Below are 24,147 nucleotides of genomic sequence, written 5' to 3'. Positions count from 1 at the left end.
TAGACACAATGTACGTGAATGGTTGTTTCAGTTCTGAAAGAACCTTGTGTTTTGGTGTTGTTATTTAAAAGTAATCGTTGAAGCGATATTATTGAGTAATATCGGTTCGGAATACTCAATGATTGAGTAAAAAATAAAAAGAGTTATAAAATTTACTAGAAACATAAATAAAATATATTTAAAACTGTTTTTCAAAATAATAGCGTTTTTTCCAGTGAAAATACAAAGAATACAACATACGTAAATTAGCAAATAAAGTTATATTATATTATGTATATTACTTTATTTATAATGAATGCCATATTTGTACAAATCTTTTTTGCTTAATGTTGTAAATGCGATATGTGCTTGTTTGCCTTTCTGTTTCATCACAACAGAGTGATTTGATTATACGATTCTGTTTCTGGGCACATGTTAATTTATTTTTTTATTTATCAATTTATTTCAAAACAGATTATAATTAGAATTGATAATAAATATAGTTTAAAAAACCTAAAAAACGATAATCAAATAAATTGTCTCACTTGTTCTTATAGCGAGTAATACGTAAGGAAATTATTTACTCCTGGCGATCCTTATCAGGATAAGATAGACTCGTGAAATTCTTGTATTTTCATCGATCCTTGATAAGTGATTAAAGTTTGGATGAAATCTGTTCAGTTGAAAGCGGCTCAAAATCAAGTCTAAGTGCATATAAATATACAGGCGAAGGTAAGAAACCTTTTTTAAAAGACATGTTAATAAGAATATTCGACATCTTCCGTGATTTCATGGTATCCCTAGGGATTACGTGGAATCTCTGATATCTTCATTTCCCTGCGACATATACGAACTGTAAACCAAAGAACTGGATTCGTGTCAAGGAATAGAATAGGACCGTACTGATTCAATCACGTTTGTTCTCCTATTACAAAGAATACAATTCAACATTCGAATTCACCAGAATAAATATGTAGGAAAATCGCAATATCGTTAGAGATGATATCTTATTCACATTGAATATTGTCAAATCAAAACTTCTACTCTTAAATCTGTCAAATCTGGAGTAATACCACAGAATAATAAGTACAAGTAATACGCCAGAAAAAAATATACAAAGCATGTTTACTTTATTTTTAGTGGCACAAGGGTTTGTGGGTCATCATCAGGTAGCATTACCAACAGGTAATCAGGTATGCCTTACAACCGCCCATGAACGTTTGTACAGGTGCAGACTTACATTTTGGCTAATTTCGCTTTGTGGCTTTAAATGGATTAAGATAAAGATAGAATTTACGAGGGAACAGGGCTAGTAAAAGCGAGGACAAAATTCTCCACCACTCTTCAAACCAACCAGAGTAGCATTCGCATACCACTATTTCACGCTGATCTGGGGCAGCGTGATATCTTCCCCGGTACGAGCTGGCCCAATTCGTATGGAAGCGTGCGCGAATATTACATTCAAAGATAAAACGTTTAATACATTAATAAAATAAAGGAAGAATAACATAGAAAATCAGTTCGCTATGTATCTATCTTATCGATCCGCTCGCAGTCAGTGAATTGAGAATTTATAAGGAATAACTAGTTAACTGATCGACGTTCGTGATCTGCCAGCTTGTATTTCCATATCGCCAGGTATAGAAAGCGCGCTATTGTTTATTACTATTGTTATGCGTAATCAAATGAAACGTCAGAAATCATGAAGGGTTCTATATTGTCTGTAATTAAATGATATAATGTTTTTTTTAATTACACATATATTATTACATGTATTCTTTCTACGTTTTTTAATAGAGATGGTCTTAAAATTACTTAAGCTGGTCTTCGAAATGATAAATAGAAAAAATGCACCTACTTTTTTATTAATTTAGTTACTTAATTTTTCGTTATGAAATATGTGAAACTTTTACATTTATTTGGTCTGCTAAACGGGTAACACGTGCACTTGCATTATTAAATATAAAGGAAATGGTAGCAAGATTTGGATTATAAGCATAGGTGTTACTTAAACATTGTCGAAAATATCTTAATTATGAATGATGCGTCAAATAATTGGTATAAACTTCATTACGATCAAACGATTTATGCCACTACCTTATACCAAACAGGCTTATATTTATAACTCCAAGGAGAAATAAATTCTTGAAAAAAAAAACGTAAATAGTCATTTATTAGCGTCGCTCTCGTGAATTCTTTTTAAAGTGACATAATTAATTTACACCGGGTTGTTTTCGTCTTTTAGGGAAGAAATTTATAATCCAAAATAGAGCCTCACATTTGAATAAATGAGAAACAGTATCGAATTACCATGGCTAATTATGAATTTGGTGCTTAATTTTGCCTATTTTTTATTGTAGAAAAATAAGTAACAAAAGCATTAATTTCAAATTGTGTAAGTGTAATCAACAAACAGCACTATGATTAAACAGTATTGACGTTACAGAATCGTGATAACCACAGAAACAGTTTAAAAACAAATATTTTTATACCTTGTGTTATTAAGTATAGGAAAAGGTTTTACTCTAGCATCAAATCAATCACAATAAACCTTCAATCTACTGGGACTTTATGAACACAAATGTGTCGTTTATGGGTTGTTTTAGAGCTCCGATAATTACATATCTCTTTTCCCTACGTCAGTTTCTAAGGAACTCTCAGATTCACATTATTATATTCTTTATAAAATACGAGTAGTATAATTTTCCGAGCCTTCCTTTATATACATAGTAACGTACGCACGTCCTTCGCCAGCCGTTCCATCATATAAAACTTAAAATAAACATAAACACGGCACTCGCATAAAAGACTTAAAACATTAGTTTCTATAGACAAACTAGCGCCATTCTAGAAACACATCAATCATCGCGTGAGCTTTGTGTTACAACCTGTCTGTGCATTCAGCTTTTTCCAGATTAAAAATAAAAAGCCGTAAAAATAAAAAGAAAGGTACCGTAATGTTGCATACGAACTATTGAGCAGTCACTGATGTGGAAACCTTTGTTGCAGATTACAATCGTGTTTGTGTTTGCTCTTTTATACGTTACACGAGTATTGACCGACGAACTTGTTAGCGAAATATATTAATGAAGAATTCCATGAATGCTCGCAACGGAAATAGCGCTGACTGAATGTTGCATATCCAATTTTAACGCATATTAATTAAATATGGAATAAATTACATGTCCAGCGGCAACGTGCGAAGGAAATTAATTTTCTAAAACTAATCAAAATAGCGAAAATGCATTTTTGAAATCAATTCAATCTTTTACTCGTTTTTGTAGCACAATTTATAATCCTGAGTTATAAATTCTCAATTATAAATGCGAAAGTATCTGTCTTTCTGTCTCTTCTTTATGCCTAAACCATTGAACCTTGATTGATTTAGATGAAATTTGATGATTGATTTTTTGTCTTAGAAATATCACAGGCACGGAAGCTATGCGATAAATATCTCGGAACATTTATTGTTCCCATTTTGCATTTGCAGGCGAATCAGTGGGCAGAAAGCTATCTGTTTATCAACTAGCTTTCCAGTCGAATAAATTCATCCTCTTGTAAATATATAATTATTTTTAACAAAAAACTGAACCGCAATGAAATTGTTAGAACTAGACGAAATAAAATAAGGATCACATAGCAGGCACTAGCCTTCAAATAAAAAAGGTCATAAAAATCTGTTCACCCCAGTAAGCAGCAATTAGATAACAAACACAAAAAAAGTTATAACCTCCTTCTTTAAGTCGATTTAAAAGAATATTACACTACTTGCAGTGAGAGTTGTTTAGCGTTAAGACACTATGTAATATTCAGAGCATTTTTTTTATATCAAAAATAAATAAATAATTTGAAACATATGATTTAAATGACATTTAAACTATATGTATGAAGAGCAAAATTCCTACAAGGTGCCGGTTGGCTTAAGCTGGATCGTGGATGGCCTCGTTATGTAGAGCAAACAAAGAGAGCGTAGAAACTCGGTTTAAAGGGCATACTGCAGATGTCAAGCATGAGCAGATCAGAGTAGGTATTGTTCGGGAACTTATTGTTTTCTGAACTGATACGTGACGAATTTTCAATTAGAACTTGCATGGATTAACAAGCAGCGTCATTATCATATTATATGCTTCCAATTATTCTTTTGGACGAATTCAAATTGACGGATAAAACTGAATGAATCGACACAACTATTTATATTTAACTTGTATCGCAGTGTTCTAGATTTGTAATAATTAGTATTCAACACTCCCTCTCTATACATAAACTATAAGTGTGCAAAATTTCGTAGTGTCTTTCCGCCGGTCATTAATGTATGGATGAATCGAATGATGAATTAATTTGAAAAGTAAGGTATACTACCCCTTAATTTTTGAAAATTTCCATTTTCCGTGCAATATATGAAGTTCCTTATTGAAAAGGTCATGATATTCCTGATTCCACTTGCATTTTAAATAAACATATTTAATATGCTCCACAGAGGCATTATTTTTCAAAATAGCAACCACTCAGAGATGGAACTGCGAGAACTGGATACAAAATGTAAATGATGAAAACAATGTGATGAAAAAATGCGAAGTGGTATATTATGGAGGTCGCGCAATCCACAGCCGGAAACCGCAACTAGCCCTGGGACAATTTTATTCAGTTCGTTCGTTCAACAGAAACCTTTATTCGTTTGCCACTTTAAAAATATGTGGGCAAATGCATCACTAATTGGAATACCTACCTATGAAAACATTACATGTCGTGCGGTTGAATTGTGTTTTATTAAATAATTATTAATGAATTTGCGTTAAATAGACAATACAGACTTACAATTTTTCTTAATATTTCGCAGTAAAAGATTTTACGAAAGATAATGAGCGTTTTAGGTGTTTGATGATTTTAGGAATAATGTATGTATGAGTATTATAACGCACGTAAATAACTAGGAATAAACATATCCATAGATGAATGATAATAAAGTTAAGACGATTAATTTACGGCCTTCTAAAATAATCGTAAAGAGTATATTAATTAGGTATACGTACGACTATTCCATTCTCTATTTACGACTGTTTTATCATTAATTTACGTTATAAAACTTTCTTATTAACACATTTAACGTCTCGTACGGAGGCCCATTAAATATATTAACGACGCGCTGCACTTTTCTAAAAATAACCGAAAACTGCCGCGTTTATGGTGTCATAAAGCACTCTGTGCTAGGAAACATTGTGGTTACAGCATGCTTGTAACTACTAAGTTCTCCTTAATTTGTATTCCTTTCCTAAAGAATATATAAAATCTATTCGCTATCTCTCCAAAGGCAGCGCTTGAAATAGGATATATTAGATTTCTGGTAGTTGAAAGATCGTCGCAATGGAAGTAATATATATCGTTGATAAGATTGCATACGGTATATGTGTATTAACATGTTTGTTATAATATATATCATAACATTAGATTTGTATATTTCTTTTGAAGAAATCTAGCTTATATCTTAGATTAATCAAATATTACATTTCATGCTATCGTTTGACTGGAACATGTAGATTTTATGTTCAATATTATTTTGTATTCATGTAATATATGTTCTTCTCTTCTGAAATAAAGCTACTCGTAAATACATATAATATGTCACAGTCATCACACTTATCCATAATAGCTAAACTTGATAATGAGTATAACAAAGTTGTGTTTGCTAAGCCCATTGATATAAAAAGTGCGATTAGCGTAATAGGCTATTATGAAAAAAATACTCGTATCAAAATGCAACATAAGATCAGCTAGAAACTATTTCAGTTATTGTTGTCAGCTGACAAGATTAGGTATTATTAAATACTCTTAAGAGAGAACACTAGATGCTGAATAGTGTGTGAGTATCGATTCGGTCAAATTGCTGAATAATTAACATCCAAGCGAACAGTTATAATAGGTTGCATATTTAACACGGTACAGAATAGCATCTGGATGTCACGTATGAATGGAATTTATTAGGATGATGTAGCAACAGATTTTCGTGGATACATTTCAATGGATAAAAACGGTGATTACGCAAAATCCGATGATAGGGAACGCTTTGTAATGACAGCATCTGGTACAGCAATATGATTTATTAAAAATGGCTAATACGTTTTGTTATTACAATGTGGACGTGGTGTGGTGTGTTTCATTTTTGTAAAATCGATATTGTAAAATGAGTATCTAAGTGCTTGTACGTTCTGCATGTTATTTTTGTTTTAAAGTTTGATATGTTTGTTTGGATTGAAAAAAGTTAATGTCGCTCAATTTGGGCTTGCTTCCTTCTTTATCACATGTGAATACAAATTGGTTTTCTACAATCCATACCTACCTAATCTGTGATGTTAGATATTCGCCTTAACCGTGCATTCATCCGCGTAGTATATACCATATAGCCTGTGTAGTATTCGGTTAAGATTATCTTAGTGGCAGAAGATTTTTAAAATCGGTATAGTGGTTTTCGAGGTTAATTATAATTATTCTTTATTAGCAACAAACAAATTCAATATTTTTATCAAATTTCTCTAATGTTCATGTTTTTTGTATAACCATGAACCTCGTGATTAAATATCTTATAAGGCCTCGTCCCTTCTACATTCAGAAGGTATTTGTGTTATGCTAGTTGTATATTTTTTTTAATTTATTTTTATAAAATTCAGAATTTCTGTACCGCATCTCACAAACAATAATAATGAATATGCAAATTAACAAAACATATTATATATGGCCGTTCGGCCACAATAATAAGCGATGCAGGGCAATATTCAAAAATTTGGCAGGTTTCGGATACTCGAGTCGCAGTAAGTGCGCACTTGATTGGCGGTACAATTTAATTTTCAATCAGGCTGAATGACATTCTAAAGGACCGCCGCTATTCGCTTTGATTAAAGTTCACTTCACCACCACTCGACTACCTATCCCCGTCAAATATTATTATAATAGTTAATGTATTGCGCGTCCTTTGTTTGAAAATATTAATCAAATGTGTTGTTGTTTTACAGAAACATTTTTAAAGTCAATAAATAACATTCAGTTAATTAAGAGAATGAAATAATTATTTAGATAATCGCACGTGCATATCATGTGTTATGGTTAGTACCTTCAAGACAATAAAAATACTCGTAACAAATATTTTGTCATTCAATGAATAAAGTGTGATTTATTAGTTTCAAAAGATGTTGATTACAGAATCTCACATGAGTAAACAAAGCTAGCTACAGAACATTAGGTACGAGATGTGGTTTCTGCTTTGGTTTATAAGAACGTGCACGCGGTATCCCTACCTGTTGCGAGATGATGTGTTCGGAATGCTAAGTGGCTTACCGGATGCCATTCTTCAACCAACTACCGCCGTGCAAATGGTTTGAACGTAGATTATTCAAATCATTATTTGCTGCAAATATTCTTAGCCATTTAACTGACTTTGTTATTACGGTTGCCTATTTTCCTTATTCGCTCGGTTAAAAGTTAGAACTCTTGATTCTATATTCCCTTTTCGTGTGATCACACGATAACTTTATTCATTTCTGATCGTTTTACTTCGATACAAATACAGGAGTTTTATACGTTCAGATTTGAAGTGTTTCCAGTTCTACTTTGAAATTGCTGTTTGAAATAAGTTTCACGTTGAATGTATACTAAAGATACACAATATATATCTCAGTAAAATTGTAATTTGACGATAAATTGTGAAATGGGCATTAAAAAGGATGGGTTAGGTTAGGTTCGGTTTATTAAAAACTACACAGAAGTTGACTGCATCGACCAGCATCTGATTGACGTTTGGAAAAATAAATTCTCTGAAAAATACATATCACGATGTATTCACAGTAAAGTTAACAAAAATTATTCCATTAAATTATAAACAAATCTTACGGCGATATATATATATCGGTCGTGACGATTGATATCGACTTAATGGTTTAGTGAGATAGTCTAAGTTCGTATCGGATGCCTAACCATCGATTGACCCAAATTGTCTAACAATAGCTTCTACTAACTTGGTTGTGAGTTGAATATAGCTAACAAAAGTTAAGTGATGAAAAATGAACACGATCGCGCGGAGGATGACTCAAAACTTATAACCCACATGAAACAAACCTCGAAACTTTGAAGGTTATCTTAGTTTTTCGTTTGATTATTACGGCGCGCCGTCTTCTAGCCACGGCGGCGGAGCCCGTGAGCAACGCGCTTTTAACTTCGTGGTCGCTGGTCTCCTCAGCGCTATTGTCGACCGGCGCCTGCTCCGCGGGCCCGCACGCCGCTGCGCTCGCTGAGCCGCGACGCGCGCTCCAAGCGAGCATGGAACTCTTGAAACACCTGAGCGCCTTCGTTGTATAGGCTCCCTCAATTCACTGCCACCATGCAACAACATATCGGCCCACCGACACCCGTCGCACTCCGCGGTATATTTGCTAACACACTCTCCACAATTGATCGCGATAAAATTCCACGGGTCCCTGGGGTTACCATATAAAAATATTGCCGTACCAACGTCATTCGCTTTTAAAGAATTAAAAAAAGTATATGTGTAGATTTTATGGTAATTAAGTCGATAAAATGCGCGCGCTGGTCCTCGCCATATTTATCAAAAAACAAACATTACGGTATCTTACGCACACACATTAGCGGTTTGCCAAACTTCAGCAATAATGCGCATGATTGTGGCTATTACGAGTGATGCGATGTATTTAAAAAAGGAATAGGTAACTAATTCTTAGTAATTCTATCTAGTCAGTTTTTGTTTTTTGATTTAAGACTAAGAAACAAAGAATTTAGAAATATATAAGGTTTTTAAAACATTTTACATATAAAATATATTGCAGTATTCAGTTTGATAGATTTAAAGATAAATTTTATGAACCATCTACTGAAATATTAAGTTGAGAACCTATACGCAGTCTTAAAGTTGACATTCGTAGAGTCAATGCCACATTCAATACGGCGCGACCTTCACACTGGAATCCATCTATTTAAAATTGAAACAGCGATCAGTATGTTTTGATGCATACGTTTTCCTTGAAATAACAAAATGGAATAATCGTAAAACGAATTGAGTTAAATAAAACGAGATCACTTCACTCTGCAGTCGGCACTGAATGGAGCTCACGCGCGGAAATGTCACTGACACCGGAGTGGGCTCACAACTAACTAGAGGAGATGGAATTGTAGTTTTAGTACGTGCACGATCACGGGGACATGTACATTAACTAACCGCGAACCCGAGACAGCGCACGAGCCGCCATGTCTGGATCATTGCGGCGTTGGCGCCGAAATAGAAATGCTTCCGAATGACACTGTCGTGGAGATCGTCTTTGTCGCGTTAACCAAAGAGGAAAGAGATACGTGCTTCGTATAATTTATATCGTAATATAGCGACGTAATATTTGCTTACAATTATGTCATCACATCATTGTGATCTAATTTTGTTACTTTTTCAAATTTATTGATGGATAATTACGTTGTACGAACAATAACTTGTAACTTGATAATGTGATGTGATTTATTATCTTTATATAAGACTTACTATAATTTGGTGAATATTTGTGTAAGGTGATTCCTGGGATTTATTTAAAATCCTTGTTTATGTTTTTTGTATATAATTTCTTCGATCGCAAATTTACAATTGAATCGTACAATCGTAGCTTGTAAAAAAATAAATCCGTTGTAACCTTTTTATTTTTTTGTGATTAATAATTTCTTCACGCTCCATATTAATTTTTCATATAAGTTACAGTTAATTAATTCCCAATTAATATGTTGGTAATACGTATAGATTTACTACCTTCTTAATTAAAGGAGATATTATAAATGTTCTATTTTAATACATCGTAAGTGGCAGGCACTCAATAATGCGATATGTCACATGCATACAATAAAAATTACTATTATTTACAGTTATCCAGGTTTAATCGTATGAAAAAATCACACTGTAAAATTCCCTGATGTTTGCGATTGTAAAAGCGCGATGCCTAATAGCTCGGTTATTTATTACTTTGTTCAGAGCCTATCTTTATTTATTGCCATCCCAACATCGCTTTTAACATCTATACAAGAAATAAAGGCGTTTCTCTACACTAAAGTAACATACATAATGAATTTGTAACGTGAAGAAATGTGTATTATATTCACGTGTACCTATTCTATCAAGTTTCAATGTCAATAAGTACCTACACAAGCAAGATTTTTTTTAATTTCGTCATATATAGTTAACTCATTTTATTGATTAATATAATATTCAATTAAAAACTTAATAAATCTACTAATTCTTTGACGCTTCCTAAAATTAAAAATAAAATTAAATGACGTTTCTATGATAGAAATATTACCCAAATTGCCAATGACGATTGCCAGTAAACAAACAACATCTAATAAAAATACTCATCATATTTTTCTAACCTTTCAATTATCCTTAAAAACATTTTTTATACCGTAAATCAACTAAGCTGGTGGTGATGAACATTCGCATTCGAATATACTGCCCGCTTTTAAATGGAAAGAGATAAGGAAAGGATCGACGAATACGACGAACTGGGAAGAAGGAATGGACTGGGACGGGTGAGGAAAAGGAAACGGGCCGCTGGCTCTCCCACTCACTGTACGAAACACAGTAGCATGCTACTATTTCACGGTTTTCTGTGGGGGAACTTCCCCAGTACTAGCTGGACCAATTCATGTCAAAACGTCCTTGAAATCCACATAAAAGAAGGTTAATTTCAAATAATATAACCAAATATACTTTCTATTCTTGGAAAAACGCCTCTACCAATACAAAAGTAGCAAAAATACGACTATTAATCAAAAACACATAGAAATGGTCGCTGTGTCGTACAAAGGAAAATGACAACCAACAAATATTATCCATACGACAGGAGCTTTGATTGATTTTTCATTGAACTGCGTAGAAATACACCATTTCACTCACTTGAATACCTAAAAGTATAAAGTAAACATAAATTTCAATTTAACTTATTACAATTGTACGAGAGGCGCTGAAAAGTTTCTTTCACCTTTGCGTAATATATCAATGTCAAATGTATTCCAAAGATGTTATTAAATAAGCTATTTCATTTTATGTTATGTGATAGGAAAACCACTCGAGGGGGTTCAAGATGTCATTGTGAGGAGAGCCCTATCATTGTTAACTTTTCTTTAACACCTTTTTTACTATTATATCTGTATGAATGCCGTATAGGATTATTACAATAATAATTACAATTTGTAACAATTTATATTTCTAACTGCTATATACTTATTATCAAAGATAATAGCAGTTGGTTTCCTTAAAAAGTATTTTGCTTCCCACGATGAGACGTGAGACGGTATTATAAAACGTAATTTTCATAAAAAAACTGCTTTCACTCTTTTAAATTTTATCGTAAATAAAAAGGTATTGTCATCAATTACTAGAGCTCCTCACTATGTGGGGGATGTCTATGGATATAGGGGTAACGCCTAAGAAGTAAGTATATATAACAAACAAATTAACCACGTTACTATAAAACTGTAAAAATAGAAAACAGTACACACAAAGAAATAATATATAAAAAAATAGAAAAAAAACACAGACAATATAATACTGTAAGCTTAAAGACAGTCGAATATATAATTGCCACATTTACAATCACCGAAAACAAAATAGGTATGTACTATGTACGGAAATGCTATGAAAATATATTTGTACCGTATGTAAATTATGATGCTCTATAATTTACATATGGTTTGTATGTCCGACTACGCAAGAGATCAACTGTATTTATTACTGTAACTGTATCTTTTTATGTTTTTTTTTTATTATATCCTTTTTAATTGCCTTTTAGTGGCGGTTTTTCAATTTTTTTTTTTACTTTTATCCATTATTAAAAACATCATATCATCACTTTTCCCTATTTGTTTAAAAAAACATAAAAACAAGTTGGTGAGATAAACATAATTTAACCTTGTAGTACTCCTTGTCACGTGGGTTCTAAATACATAAATATAATATTCTAAAAAAAGAACTCATCCTCTTTATTATCAAAACGCTTACAAAAATGTGTTCAATTCAATTCAATCAAATTATTTCAAAATATTACTGAATATATTTACAAGAAATCTCCAATTAACCTGTCACTCCAAAATACGAAAATAACGTATGTAGAAACACCTACATATGTGATAGGTGGGTTAAGACGTGTGAGATAGCGTGCGACATTTTCGCGACGATCCGTTGCGATTCGCCAACACATCTGCCAAGTGATAATGCTATTTATAAATACTACTAATAGTATATTTTAGTAAGCGCGTGATCGAACACTTTAAAATGACTGGCTATTTTCGGCACAATAAATATGCTCCTAACTATAAACACGGAACAGAATATCGTTCAATATGCCTTCCTACTTGGCGTCGTGTAGCGTTTTCTTTTTGAGTACAAGAGTGTACATATATTACAGTAAATATATACAACAGGAAAGGTGTAAAGCTGAAATACAGAATTAACGTGAAAAATACATTTTTAGCTACGGCACTGACAGGTGTTCTCTTTTCAATGAATTATAAAGCGAGTTGATTAATTTTTCAAGTACGAACTTTAACCTTTCTGATAGGCTTCCAATAATTTTTCGATTTTTATTAATTATCAAAGTCGATTACACTATACTCTTGTCATAAATAAAAAGAATTCGACATACACACTAAAGTGATAAAAGGATTATTGGTAGTGCTTTTTTGTACTTGTTTACATAAGTACCTATTCCCAGTAAATATGAAATTCATATTTACTGTGAATTGGTCTCTCAAGAACTCTTCGTACTTTATAAATTAGCGCTTTGATTGACACCGTCTGCATTCTGGTGATGAAAAGTACCGAACGTCTAAGGTTAATTAAATTATAAATTCTATTGTAGGTATATCTCACGGCACAACTTTTCATGATTTTAAGGATCAAAATTGAGGAGATCGGGAAATTATCTGTGATATGCTGAAATAAAAAATATATATATTTTGTTAATATATGAAAAATACGGCAAAGATTAGAAGTGCCATAAATCTTTTCAAGACCTCTGAGGCATTTTTTAAGGAAACGATTGGAGACAAAATATGTAGTTTCAATAAATCGTGAAATACGTTTAATTACCTATGTGTATATTAGTACTGAAATTCAGTAATACTCAATGTATGATGTAAAGATAAAGGGTAAAAATCACAATCCTAACAATATTCTTTCCAACCCGGCCAATATTCCTAGTACTTATAACCCACCTAATCAGCAAACATTTCAAGAACCCTTTATTGCAGTGTAGTATGTCGTGCCGATAACCTCACCCTTTTGTTTTTGTTTTATAATTAGGTTTATGTTTTATAATTATTATTACCTTACTTTTTCATTTATGAGAACTTCAATAGAGAAAATGTGTATAATGATATGCAATTGAGTATTTATATTCATTTGTTATTATTAATATATTCAAATGTAAATATATGGCATTCAATTCAGTAATGAATAATATAAAGCTTGTGATCATTTTAATTGCCAAAATTTATACCTAAAATAAATTTTTCGATGACGGATATAAATTATTGGAATATTTTAAAAGTTTCACTGGGCTGTTAACATGACGTCAAAAATGGCATTGTCTAATTGACATTTCACTCAAGTTTTTAATCAGAGCGCATAATGCCACTGGGTGGTTATTTCTCTTGCTCCAAATACTTATTTGGCAAATTCAGTAAATGACGGTAGGCTTCGGGGAAATTGAATTTCATTGGAATGCTCGAAGTCGTGAATTTTGGTAGAACATGCTTGCCACTAATTCAAACGAGCGAACGAGCAGTGGATACGATTCATTATGGTTGTAAAATTGGAAACAGTTCATACTGGCATAGAATTCGTTTTGAAAAATAACATAATTGGCTTAGATTAATTATCTGTTACAAAATATTCAAAAATATTTATACGTTATAACACAGATAACACAATACTATACCAGGTTTTATTCAATAATTCTGAATTTTTTCTAGTTTATGGAAATAAACATAAAGTTCATATGTAGTTTCATCATCTGAATTGGTGTTAACAAAGAAAACATATATGAAAGCCATCAGCGATATTTAAAGAGGGAGTTGTGTTCATGGCCCTTCGAGTATACGAGTATAACGATTCTGGAGGATACTGGCTTTGGAGTTACGACAATACCGATGTAATTATTTGTAGATTACGACAAATAGTACGTATAACCACGGTCAGCGTGACATCGGGTGTTCTATCATCATGACTTCACATCTGCGCCTGGAGGTTATTTTGTGTATATAAGTGCATTGAGTGAATAAATAAATGGACAAACCGTGAGTACATTGGAGAGGAGAATATTGGGACATTAAGGTTAAATTATATACAAAACTTGCTAAGTGTCAAATCTATACTAATATTATAAAGCTGAAGAGTGTGTTTGAACGCACTTATCTCAGCAACTACTGGTCCGATTTGAAAAATTATTTCAGTGTTAGATAGCCCATTTATTGAGAAAGGCTATAGGCTATATATGTGCCGGGGTGGACTGTTTGTTATAAAATAAGACGACGGTAGGTCCTAAACACAGTAAAAGACCCCACCCAGTGTTATTAAACACCCTTAATAACATTTAACTCCATCAAACAAGGCGATAATTATATCAAAAGTAATCTTAGTAAGTCTAGAGCCTTTAGAGTCTACGAAAAAAAAACTATAACTATTACCCCTCGGCCGCATCATACAGACATTACATCTAGGCAATAATATGAGACGTCTCGACAGAGATAGGTGCAACTTTTCAATTGCGATTAAAAAGGGGTTACTAAAAATTCGACTATATTTTTTTGTGTTTGTAACCTCTTAACTTTTTAAATGTTGAACCGATTGTTCATTTTTTTTTTCTTGAAAGCTCGTGCCTGTCGTACGGTCGCGTTAAAATTCTCTAAGTCTCTCAATTTTTTTTATTGTCATGCAAAATCGGCCTCGTGACAAATTTTACATTTTTTGATGTTACTTATATGTAGTTTAGGACTTCGCCTACCACGCGCAATTAAAATTTCATCATGTAAATACATAAAATTAGTAACTATATATATAATTTTTCGCAAATAATTATAAAATGTTACTTTACATCAAAATAATATAAATTTTACCATCGTATACTAGGATAATAAGGATTCAATAATCGAAAAATACTGTGTTAAGTGCCGTTTATTAAGCGAAATTGCCAGTTTATACTACATTACATTTCCACTAAATCAAATTTAATTTCATAGTGAAATTCACTGTAAATGCTCGCAATAACGCTTTAGTACCTGTCTTAACAATTATAAAGATAGGGCTCAAATACGAATAAATTATTCATCCGAATAAACCGGCTGGGTTGTTTCCCAGGAAAAATATACAGTATTTGTTTCATTCGAAATGGAGCATCTGCTGAATGCGCATATTTTATTTGAATTTTCTTTATTTTACACCCAAAAAAAAAACAGTCCGAGCAGCGGGCTGCAGGAAAGATGAATTTATATTGTTTCTTACAGTAAAACTGTATGACTTACTAAGTCAACCGATGACTTCTCTGTAAGGAGGTACAATTACAGATCGTAAATGGGACCAAATCACAACAATTTCTATCAAACACTAAAGAATCGCGGCAATCGGATAAAAACTTACAGAGCTATCGAACAACAAGACCAAAAAATAAGTGTATATATAAAAAGATAGATAGAAATAAAAAGTTTATTGTCGATATAATGTTACAAACTCAAATAAATAATAATCGAAATAAAATAAAAATGATAGTCGGCGTGTCTACCGAGATAATCCCCCTAGTTGTCCCTTTGTTTATTAGGTAACTAGTAAAATTTAGTTATCTGTGCCTTTACGGGGGATAAGTCGTCATTTTACTCAGTCAGTCGCCTTAGGCACCGATACGACCGCAAGCTGCTTTATAATAAATTTTATGTGGTTTCACTAAAATCTCTTATCATATCTAATGCCACTCGGTTTAGAAACCAGGGAATAGCATAATAATCTGGAGAAGCCACTTACTAACGTATATATATATATTAAATTCTTTTTTTATTAATTAATTGCTTCTGTAAATTGAAAACATCAATTAAATGGTCATATAAATCCAATTAATTCCATACGATGCCTTGTACAGTTTACATAAGCTTTAATTTAACCATCGTGATCCATTAATTTATCTAAGATTCTTCATCCTTTCTTAATTTCACCTGAAATAACTCGTTTACCGGACATAAACGTTTGATTTATTAAAGGCGGCGCTAATGTCCAAGGAAGTTACTTAATGCTTCTAATAAAATATTAACTTTCAATTTCTTTCATCTTCTATACCAATAATAAATCATCTGTACCAATTCCGTGCCAATAAATAAGATTTTTAGCTGTTATATTATTAAATATTTACATAAATGACTTAGTATTATCAGAAAAATGTTCCTGAATGACTCCTATGTAATAACAGTTTTTATGACATCAAATATCAAAATTTCAAGCAAACTGTTTACCAAGATGTATTGTAATCTATTTGTGGCAGTTATTAGCTTTGTTTGATTTCCTTAACATCATTTCATCAATAAATGTACTAAAGAAATTATTTTTGTCGACTTGAGAACGCGTCCATAAAACTTGTTTTGCATTAAAGTCTAAAATAATACATATTTTTAAACATAAGATTAAACCGACTTCATATCCAAAAATGGACCAAAAACAAATAAATATAATAATTATAAGCGCTTCCCTCTCAACTACTTGGCTCGGTGTCGGTCAAGACAAGAGTTTACTTGTTACATACAACTAGTTTTACTACGTTTTTGCTATGTAAAATTAATTTCAAGAGTATGTCGTATTTACTCAATAGACACTTCTAAGTTGTACCTGTCTCAATCTATAATATAAGAAGCCTGGGTAAAGAAGGAATATAAATTAGTGAAATATAAAGCAGTGAAAAATAAGGTAAATTTTGCTATCTATTATACAAATTAAAATGGTCAGAATTTGACAAGGGTTAACGAAAGTTATAGGTTCAGTTGTGAAATAACTTGCATCTGAAAACAGTTAAAACAGGTCGTTGCGAAACAAAGTTGAAATTGAATAAGTAGGTACCATTATTCTAAACTTTTTGATAAAGCTCATTGTTTCATTTATATTGTTAAAATTAACTTCAGAAACGAAAAATATTGTTACTCATTTTTGCTAAAGTTTGTTTATTCGCTGGAGGATTGATATTTAATGTTTAACACAAACCACTTTACATTTATCATAGAACGGATTATGTACCTAATTAGATTCTAATTAGGCAAATGCATCATAAAATGCATTGGTCATATAGTGCTATTTCATAGAGCCACTAAAGCTACAGTAGGAAATAATTTGCAAATCAGTGAACCGCAAATAATCGATTTATCCATCGATTGACAAAACCACGTTGTTAGCTATTTGAGGAATACGTCACGTCAATTTGTCGAAACACACGATTGCTTGTTTTATATTTCAGGCTAAAATCACGCCACGGACTTTTTCTGTTCAATGAATTCACAGTTGCTCAATCTTCATACTTATTGCTAATCACATATTCACGTTAATTTGACAATTATTTAGTGTTCTCAAATTATAATGGTGTTTAAATAAATAACATATTATTGTTATTATTTAGATTAAGAGAATTCGGAAACCTTGATACGACAAAGCCATAGTTTTTAAACAAACGTAAAAATAAAAAATAATCGCGAAACGTTAAAACTACGTAATGCGCGGTCGATCCCTAACTATTAACATACGTATAAACTAATTAGGCAAGGTGCAAAATTGCGTTTGTATCAAAAGACTAATAATGCGGCAGCAATGCTCATTCAGCAACCATCAGGGTGTAATTGGGCAATTATTCCGGATAAGGGATTTTATTCTTGCGCAAACATACTTATTCATTTGCAGTTTGTTCTGTTTACGTTATGTATTTTGCAAAGTGGTTATTAGAGGTTAAAGCATCCGATTTAGACGATTTATTCTTGTATTATCGTTTAAAATTATGATCTACGGAAGCCTTTATTCGACAACCAAATCAGAACATAATATTAAAAAAAATTATTCTCCTTTTTTTTAATACAATTTAATCATTTAATTTTTAGTTTTATAGCATTGCAATGCTGTATAAATGAGAAATTTTGAAAGAATAGAAAAAATCCTGCCTCGTGATCAATTTTTTTCTATTCATTTAAAACTTCTCACAATTTAATCAATTAAAAACATTACCATGTATGTAATAAAAGTATTCTTCGCGTCGTGTAACACGTAATATAATTTATGTTTAGGATATTACATAGTTTCATTATAACTTGATGATTCACAATTGCGTCATGAATATAAAATGGATGGATCAGAATTCAAGGTTTAGGCTTCCCTTTAGGTTTCTATGCATATTTTATTTGCGCGGGTCTAATTTAAGTGTAATTGTCTCTAACATATATATTTTTAACAATGACGTATTCTTTGCATTAACAGTACACATAAAACTTCCGGTTTAACTTCAAATTGAGGCTATGAAGGACACATAAACAAAAATTAATAGAAATATTGCTTAATATTCCCCTCAAGAGACTCCCTTTCTCGCTCAATCACACACACACTGACTACATCTAGCTCTATCATTACCTTGCTAAGACAACAAAAGGAAAAGACACATCTCATTCGAATCTGGATGTTATTTTAGATAAAACACTTTAACGTATTTTAATCAAACGCAGTTATTTGAACTTACTGTACAAAAACTTAAATAAGAACAAATTAAATTATGAGTAGGTATATTTCAATTTATCTAAATAAATAACATAATTTCTGTATATAAAAAGTTGGAGTGGCTCAGTGGTGAAGGTCGGACTTAAAAACAAAATGTCGGTGGATAGAGACCGGCAAGCGTGTATTATATGAATTATTTTTCAATTTATTTGCACATTATTCACATCACCACTGTCATAAGGAAATCGGCATTTCTAAAAATCAAAAGTTTAACGATATGTGATATATGCCAAGCGCACTTGGCTTCAACCCTCATAGGAAGGTCGACGGAGAACATTCATATATGGGCTCATGATGATCAATTTATTTATAGTTACACTGTTTAGAAACTTTACATTTGAAGTATTATGAATTTGTAGGTGTTTGTTATATTTGTAACGATTTTTTTATAGAAATTGAACTGAAATATCATAATCCAAATCAAATCATATTGAATCAAATTCATTTATGGTTTCGTTTATCCGATGCTTCAAGATTAATTGGTTCGATTCGACGCTGTTTTGCATATAAATTTGATTATATTATGATACATGAAAATCAATTTATGTAAATTGAAAATGTAGTGAGCTATATTTAATGGCAACAAATTGCCAACACAATCATTTTTGATAATTATATAATTGGTATTAAAAAAATTTTAAATACAATAATTTTCACATTCTAAGTTTGATAATGTTTCATATATAATTATCAATAATATTTCGTAATGTATATGCATTAAAAGACAATAACTTTTCTATTTCAACTAATTATCCAATGTTCAAATAAATATTATACATACAATAACAAGGCTTTAAAATGAGGACCACGTAATTTTAATAACAAAATAATTGGAACTTGAGTTTTTTCTTCATGGCAGAACAAGCAAAGGTGCAGGTGGACCAAATGACGTTAAATCAACACTAGTAACACTGGTGGTGTTTCGGGTGCTTTATCAGTACTTTACTTAAATGACGAATGGCGTTCTTTTCTCAATTATTCGGGAACACCGCACGTGATCGTTCCTTCATTCTAAAGCTTCATCGTACGCGAAAGGAAGTTAGTAGTGTAGCTTACGGTGGCGCAGCACTAGCCACCAGCCAGCCAACTGTAGATGTTGCAAACGGTATTGATATTTACAAGTTTGTTTTGGTAATGATGAGTATTCCTTTGAAGTGTTTATACGGCTGGATTAAAGTGCATTTCCTTTACTAGCATCCTCATAGAAATCCGAGGAGTTTCACTAAGAAATAACAAAATATATTCTATTTTATACATTTTAAATATATAAGGCCTGTCTAGACATTTCTTTAAAAAGTGAAATAATATAAGTAAAAATTATTTCGCTTGTATGAGATGTGTCAAGGGGGGTTCGTCAGTGTATTACAAATTTAATGGATACAATATGTTGATATCAAGTTTCCGAGAAACAAAGCGTATTTCCGGGAAAATACTTATACATTGAGACTTGAGCCTATTGAATTGAAAACAATATAAAGTGTCATTGTTATTTTGTTTATCATATTCTTTAAAGAAATATACAATGCAATACATTTATGCAATATGATTTATAAAATTGACAGTAACCTTTTTTGTAATCTTCCTAGCCTTCCTTTCTAGTTCTTGTTCCTTCCTAGTTGTGGACAACACAGGTGAACTAGTTAATTTTCCAAAATTAAAACATATTATTTCTAAGATGAGGTGGCAACAAGGTAAAAAATTTACCATATACCTAATAATACGCTTACTGTGATTTAGTTTTTTACTAAATCACAGGTTTATTGTTTTCTTTGAGTTTTAATTTAAGATGTTTTTCTCTGTGGTTAGTGTAACTAAAAATGTTTAAAAAACTTATGTTTATCTATGTGCCTGTATGATCAATAGAAGAATTTCATTAAAAATACAATGCTCTAAATATGGGTTAATCATTACCTCCGATTACCTTTTGTTTTATAATCTGAGATAATTCCTTTTTTAATCGTCACAATTGAATTTTTTTCACTAAATTGTACGTCTTTTAAAGGTCCTTTGGAATTTTTTTCAGACATTTGACGTAAAAACAAATTAGCTCATATTGTACCGTTAACTACATCTGAAAGTTTTAGACAATGGGAAAGTTTCGAAAAACATAGTAAATAATCGTTAAAATTGATAATGAAAAGTAATTTTTACATATATATTCGTCTGACGCAACTCCACGTCAATAATGTCAATATTCTCAGACATTTTATTGACATTAAGCATATTCGTTCAACTTTGTTATTGAAACGAGGACATAAATAAAAAACAATCCTGCTATTTTTATATATTAATTCCGCGTATTAATGTATTTATACTTTGCTCTACCAATATAAATTGATAGATTATTTACACAAGATCGCTTGTGCCTTTGCTGGTGCGTTAATAACGGTTCATGGCCCATGACAAAAACTGCACGTAGAAACGTAATAAGGATGGAATATAAGGAAGACCAAATCCATTATATAAAATACATTTGGTTTCTGTACGAAGTCTTTCATGAACCGGGTCAAATATCCCCAGTGACCTTTCAGTTTGTATTTCTATCCCATGGAAATGTAAAGTACCTACTACGTATTCTATCCTCTGTCAAACAGTGTTCGGAATTGTATTAAATATAAAGTGCTCTAAGTCGAAAGCATTGGACGAACTGAGAAGTCGGCCAACTCCAGAATATCGTTCAAAAATTTATATCCGATTTGAGTTACTAAAAATTACTAAAATATATTTAAATGTACTTCTACATGAACTGTAGAAGCGTGAGTGACTTTAAAAAATAATTTCTACTCTATTCATAATAAATAGTCAACATTCTAGTTGTTTCATAAAAGAGTATTTATTTCTTATTTTTTTTTAACGTCGGTTTAAAAACGTCCTACTGTTTTTAAGCGAAACGAAACGTAAGTATTGTTTTAACAACATCAAAGAACGAAAAGATTTCTTAAAATAAATTTTTCATGTACCATCTACGCCATAATTATAATTTATGATATATTTTCCGAGAATTCAATAAAATAATTGTTATTATATTATAGGAAATTAAAGTGAACTAAATATGAATATGCATATTCCCAGAATATTTGTCGAAGTTTCCGAAATGTAAGTTATATTAAACTGTTTATTGCTGTTTGGATATATTTTGATAATTGCATATAAAATGCCCTTAATACAAAATAACAATTAATGTGTATACAAAACAGCAAAGGAAATTGACTAAGACAATAAAAACAACAAATGAGGTAAAATAAAACAATAAGTATAAAGCACATTTATTGAACACAGAACACTAACCTGTTTTCTAAAACGTGCAGGACCACGGGCACAACGTCTACTTCATCAGGGGGTGGAACTGCATAGCTTGGTGATGGCGGTGCTTGGGCTGAAGTCAAAGCGAGTGCCTTGTAACGTGACTGTTCTGCCGTTGGTAACACAATATCCACAGAACGTGAACGTAGGCCTGTCCCAGGAACGGTTAGTGATTCAACACATTCACTTAATTCTTCAGCTCTAGCGCCACCCGATACTTTCGAAAAACACGAATCGACTGAGGCTGCTCGGTCGCGCTTCAGTTCGGGCACTGCTAAATATATGTCATGTACTATTGAATCTCTCGGTCCACTGTTAGCATTTTCCTCAGAAGCTCGAACATTTTCTAGGGAACTTCCCGTTGGCTCCACAAAGAACGCTTCTTGTCGTGATATTGAACGTCTTCTTTGAGGTAAGACAGGAGGTTCATCAATTGGCGGTTGTAATTCAAATGATGGTGCACCAGGCGAAGGTGGAGGTGATTGTATTGGTGGGGGAAGAAGCATTCGCTTTGGAGGGGCTGGGGCAAGAAGAATTTTTGGTGATTCAACATCACTTTCATCATCTTCCTCGTCATCATCTTCTGCAGATGAAGAAGCTGGTAGTCGTTCAGGGGTAGTACGTTCCTCGCTTCTACGTGCTAGCCATGTCTCCATATGTCGACAATGGACGCATGGTGGCGGGGTGCCTTTTCCAGATCGACGCCGTGACCACAATCGTGGAACCTGCATTAATAAATTTATTAATCTTACTTCCCTTATTTTTACTTAAATTTTATCACAAAGAAATCTAAATCGGCAAATTTTCTTAAAAAAAGACATTATAATCTTTGACAATTTTGAATGATGGCCAGAGGAGCTTTGTAAAATTGAATTACTTACATTTGTAAAATAATAGCACGCTCACCTCCAAATAAGTGCCAGAATCATCAGATCCGGCGGAGTCAAAGGATCGGCTCCTCGCTCCAGCTTGCGGCACCGACAGCAGCGAGCTGGCACCGGCGCCGCGCGCAGCTTCGAGCTGGATCTCATCGAATGACGCCGACCGGACCTTCATAATTTCATATTAATGTAATATAATTTCACATCATTGTTAGTTTTATACCAGAGTTCTTTAAAAAACCCTTTTCAGTTGGATATACGATTAAAGTATTAAAACATTCAGTGATATATAAATGAAAGTTATAGATTATAAAAGCTTTTATCATCGGTACAAATACAGTTAATTATATTTCCATTAATTCGGGTTTAGCTTGAAACATTTATTGTGTTGTTAGTTGCTTTGGTTGATCAAGGTGAATCATTATTTAACATTTTATAAATGGTAACATAATAATATGTAAATAAAGTCGTGAACTGTTATGATGTTATTATTTGAGACAACTCTGATAACATCAAGTGTATTTTTTTATCAATTGGTCGCAATCGAACAGACAATCAGACACACAGAAAATAAAGGACTAACTATTCGTTTTGGGGTCTATAAAACATCCATATTGCAAAAAGAAAATATTTGTGTATGTACAGAAGTGATTTGATTACTGTTTTATTTTATATAAAGATATAAATACTTTTTAAACATTATATTATAATATAATATTAATTTATTTTCAAATAACAACAATGATTAACAGCACACTATATACATAACTTAGCAAAATAAAATATAATGAAGAATTTTATTAAGATTGCATAAATTTATATACGTTAGGGATAAAATTTTAAACATTTTTAAATCAAGTTGTGTTTCAAGAACCCTTTGAAACTTCATACAAGCTAAGTAAAAAACTTGTTGGAAGAATGTAGGTTGTATTTTACGGGTTCTTAACATAACTAGAAGATGTAGGTACTTAGAAGTAGAAAAGTTAATTGCCTTTTCTAAAACAAGACCACTTCAAAGAAAAGGCGAACTACAGGGAATTTAATCTCACCTTAGCCGACTACAGTTCCTATGAATTTACATACATAAATTTTATTTTACATACGTAATAACTTTGCTTTGTATACTGAGCTAGCAGTTAACTACTTGCACTAAAATATTGAAATTTGAAT

The 24,147-nt window shown here is 32.1% G+C and overlaps 1 protein-coding gene across 6 annotated transcripts in view; it reads right to left on the bottom strand.

Moving 5' to 3' along the window:
• Positions 1–24,147, bottom strand: part of LOC119833198 (eye-specific diacylglycerol kinase) — an 88,130-nt gene that overhangs the window by 36,985 nt on the left and 26,998 nt on the right. For 5 of the 6 annotated variants that reach the window (XM_038357106.1, XM_038357109.1, XM_038357105.1 and 2 more), the window contains 2 exons: positions 23,003–23,146; positions 22,082–22,821 (listed from right to left, as the gene is read on the bottom strand). In XM_038357106.1, coding sequence (XP_038213034.1) covers positions 22,082–22,821; positions 23,003–23,146 — 884 coding nt within the window. Of the gene's footprint in view, positions 1–8,082; positions 8,752–22,081; positions 22,822–23,002; positions 23,147–24,147 lie in introns of those variants that run through there. The other variant, XM_038357111.1, reaches the window with a different exon arrangement.

Source organism: Zerene cesonia, chromosome 17 (assembly GCF_012273895.1).
Source record: "Zerene cesonia ecotype Mississippi chromosome 17, Zerene_cesonia_1.1, whole genome shotgun sequence".
NCBI lineage: Eukaryota > Metazoa > Arthropoda > Insecta > Lepidoptera > Pieridae > Zerene > Zerene cesonia.
Note: the sequence above shows the minus strand (reverse complement) of the source record. Positions and strands in the feature narration are given on the sequence as shown.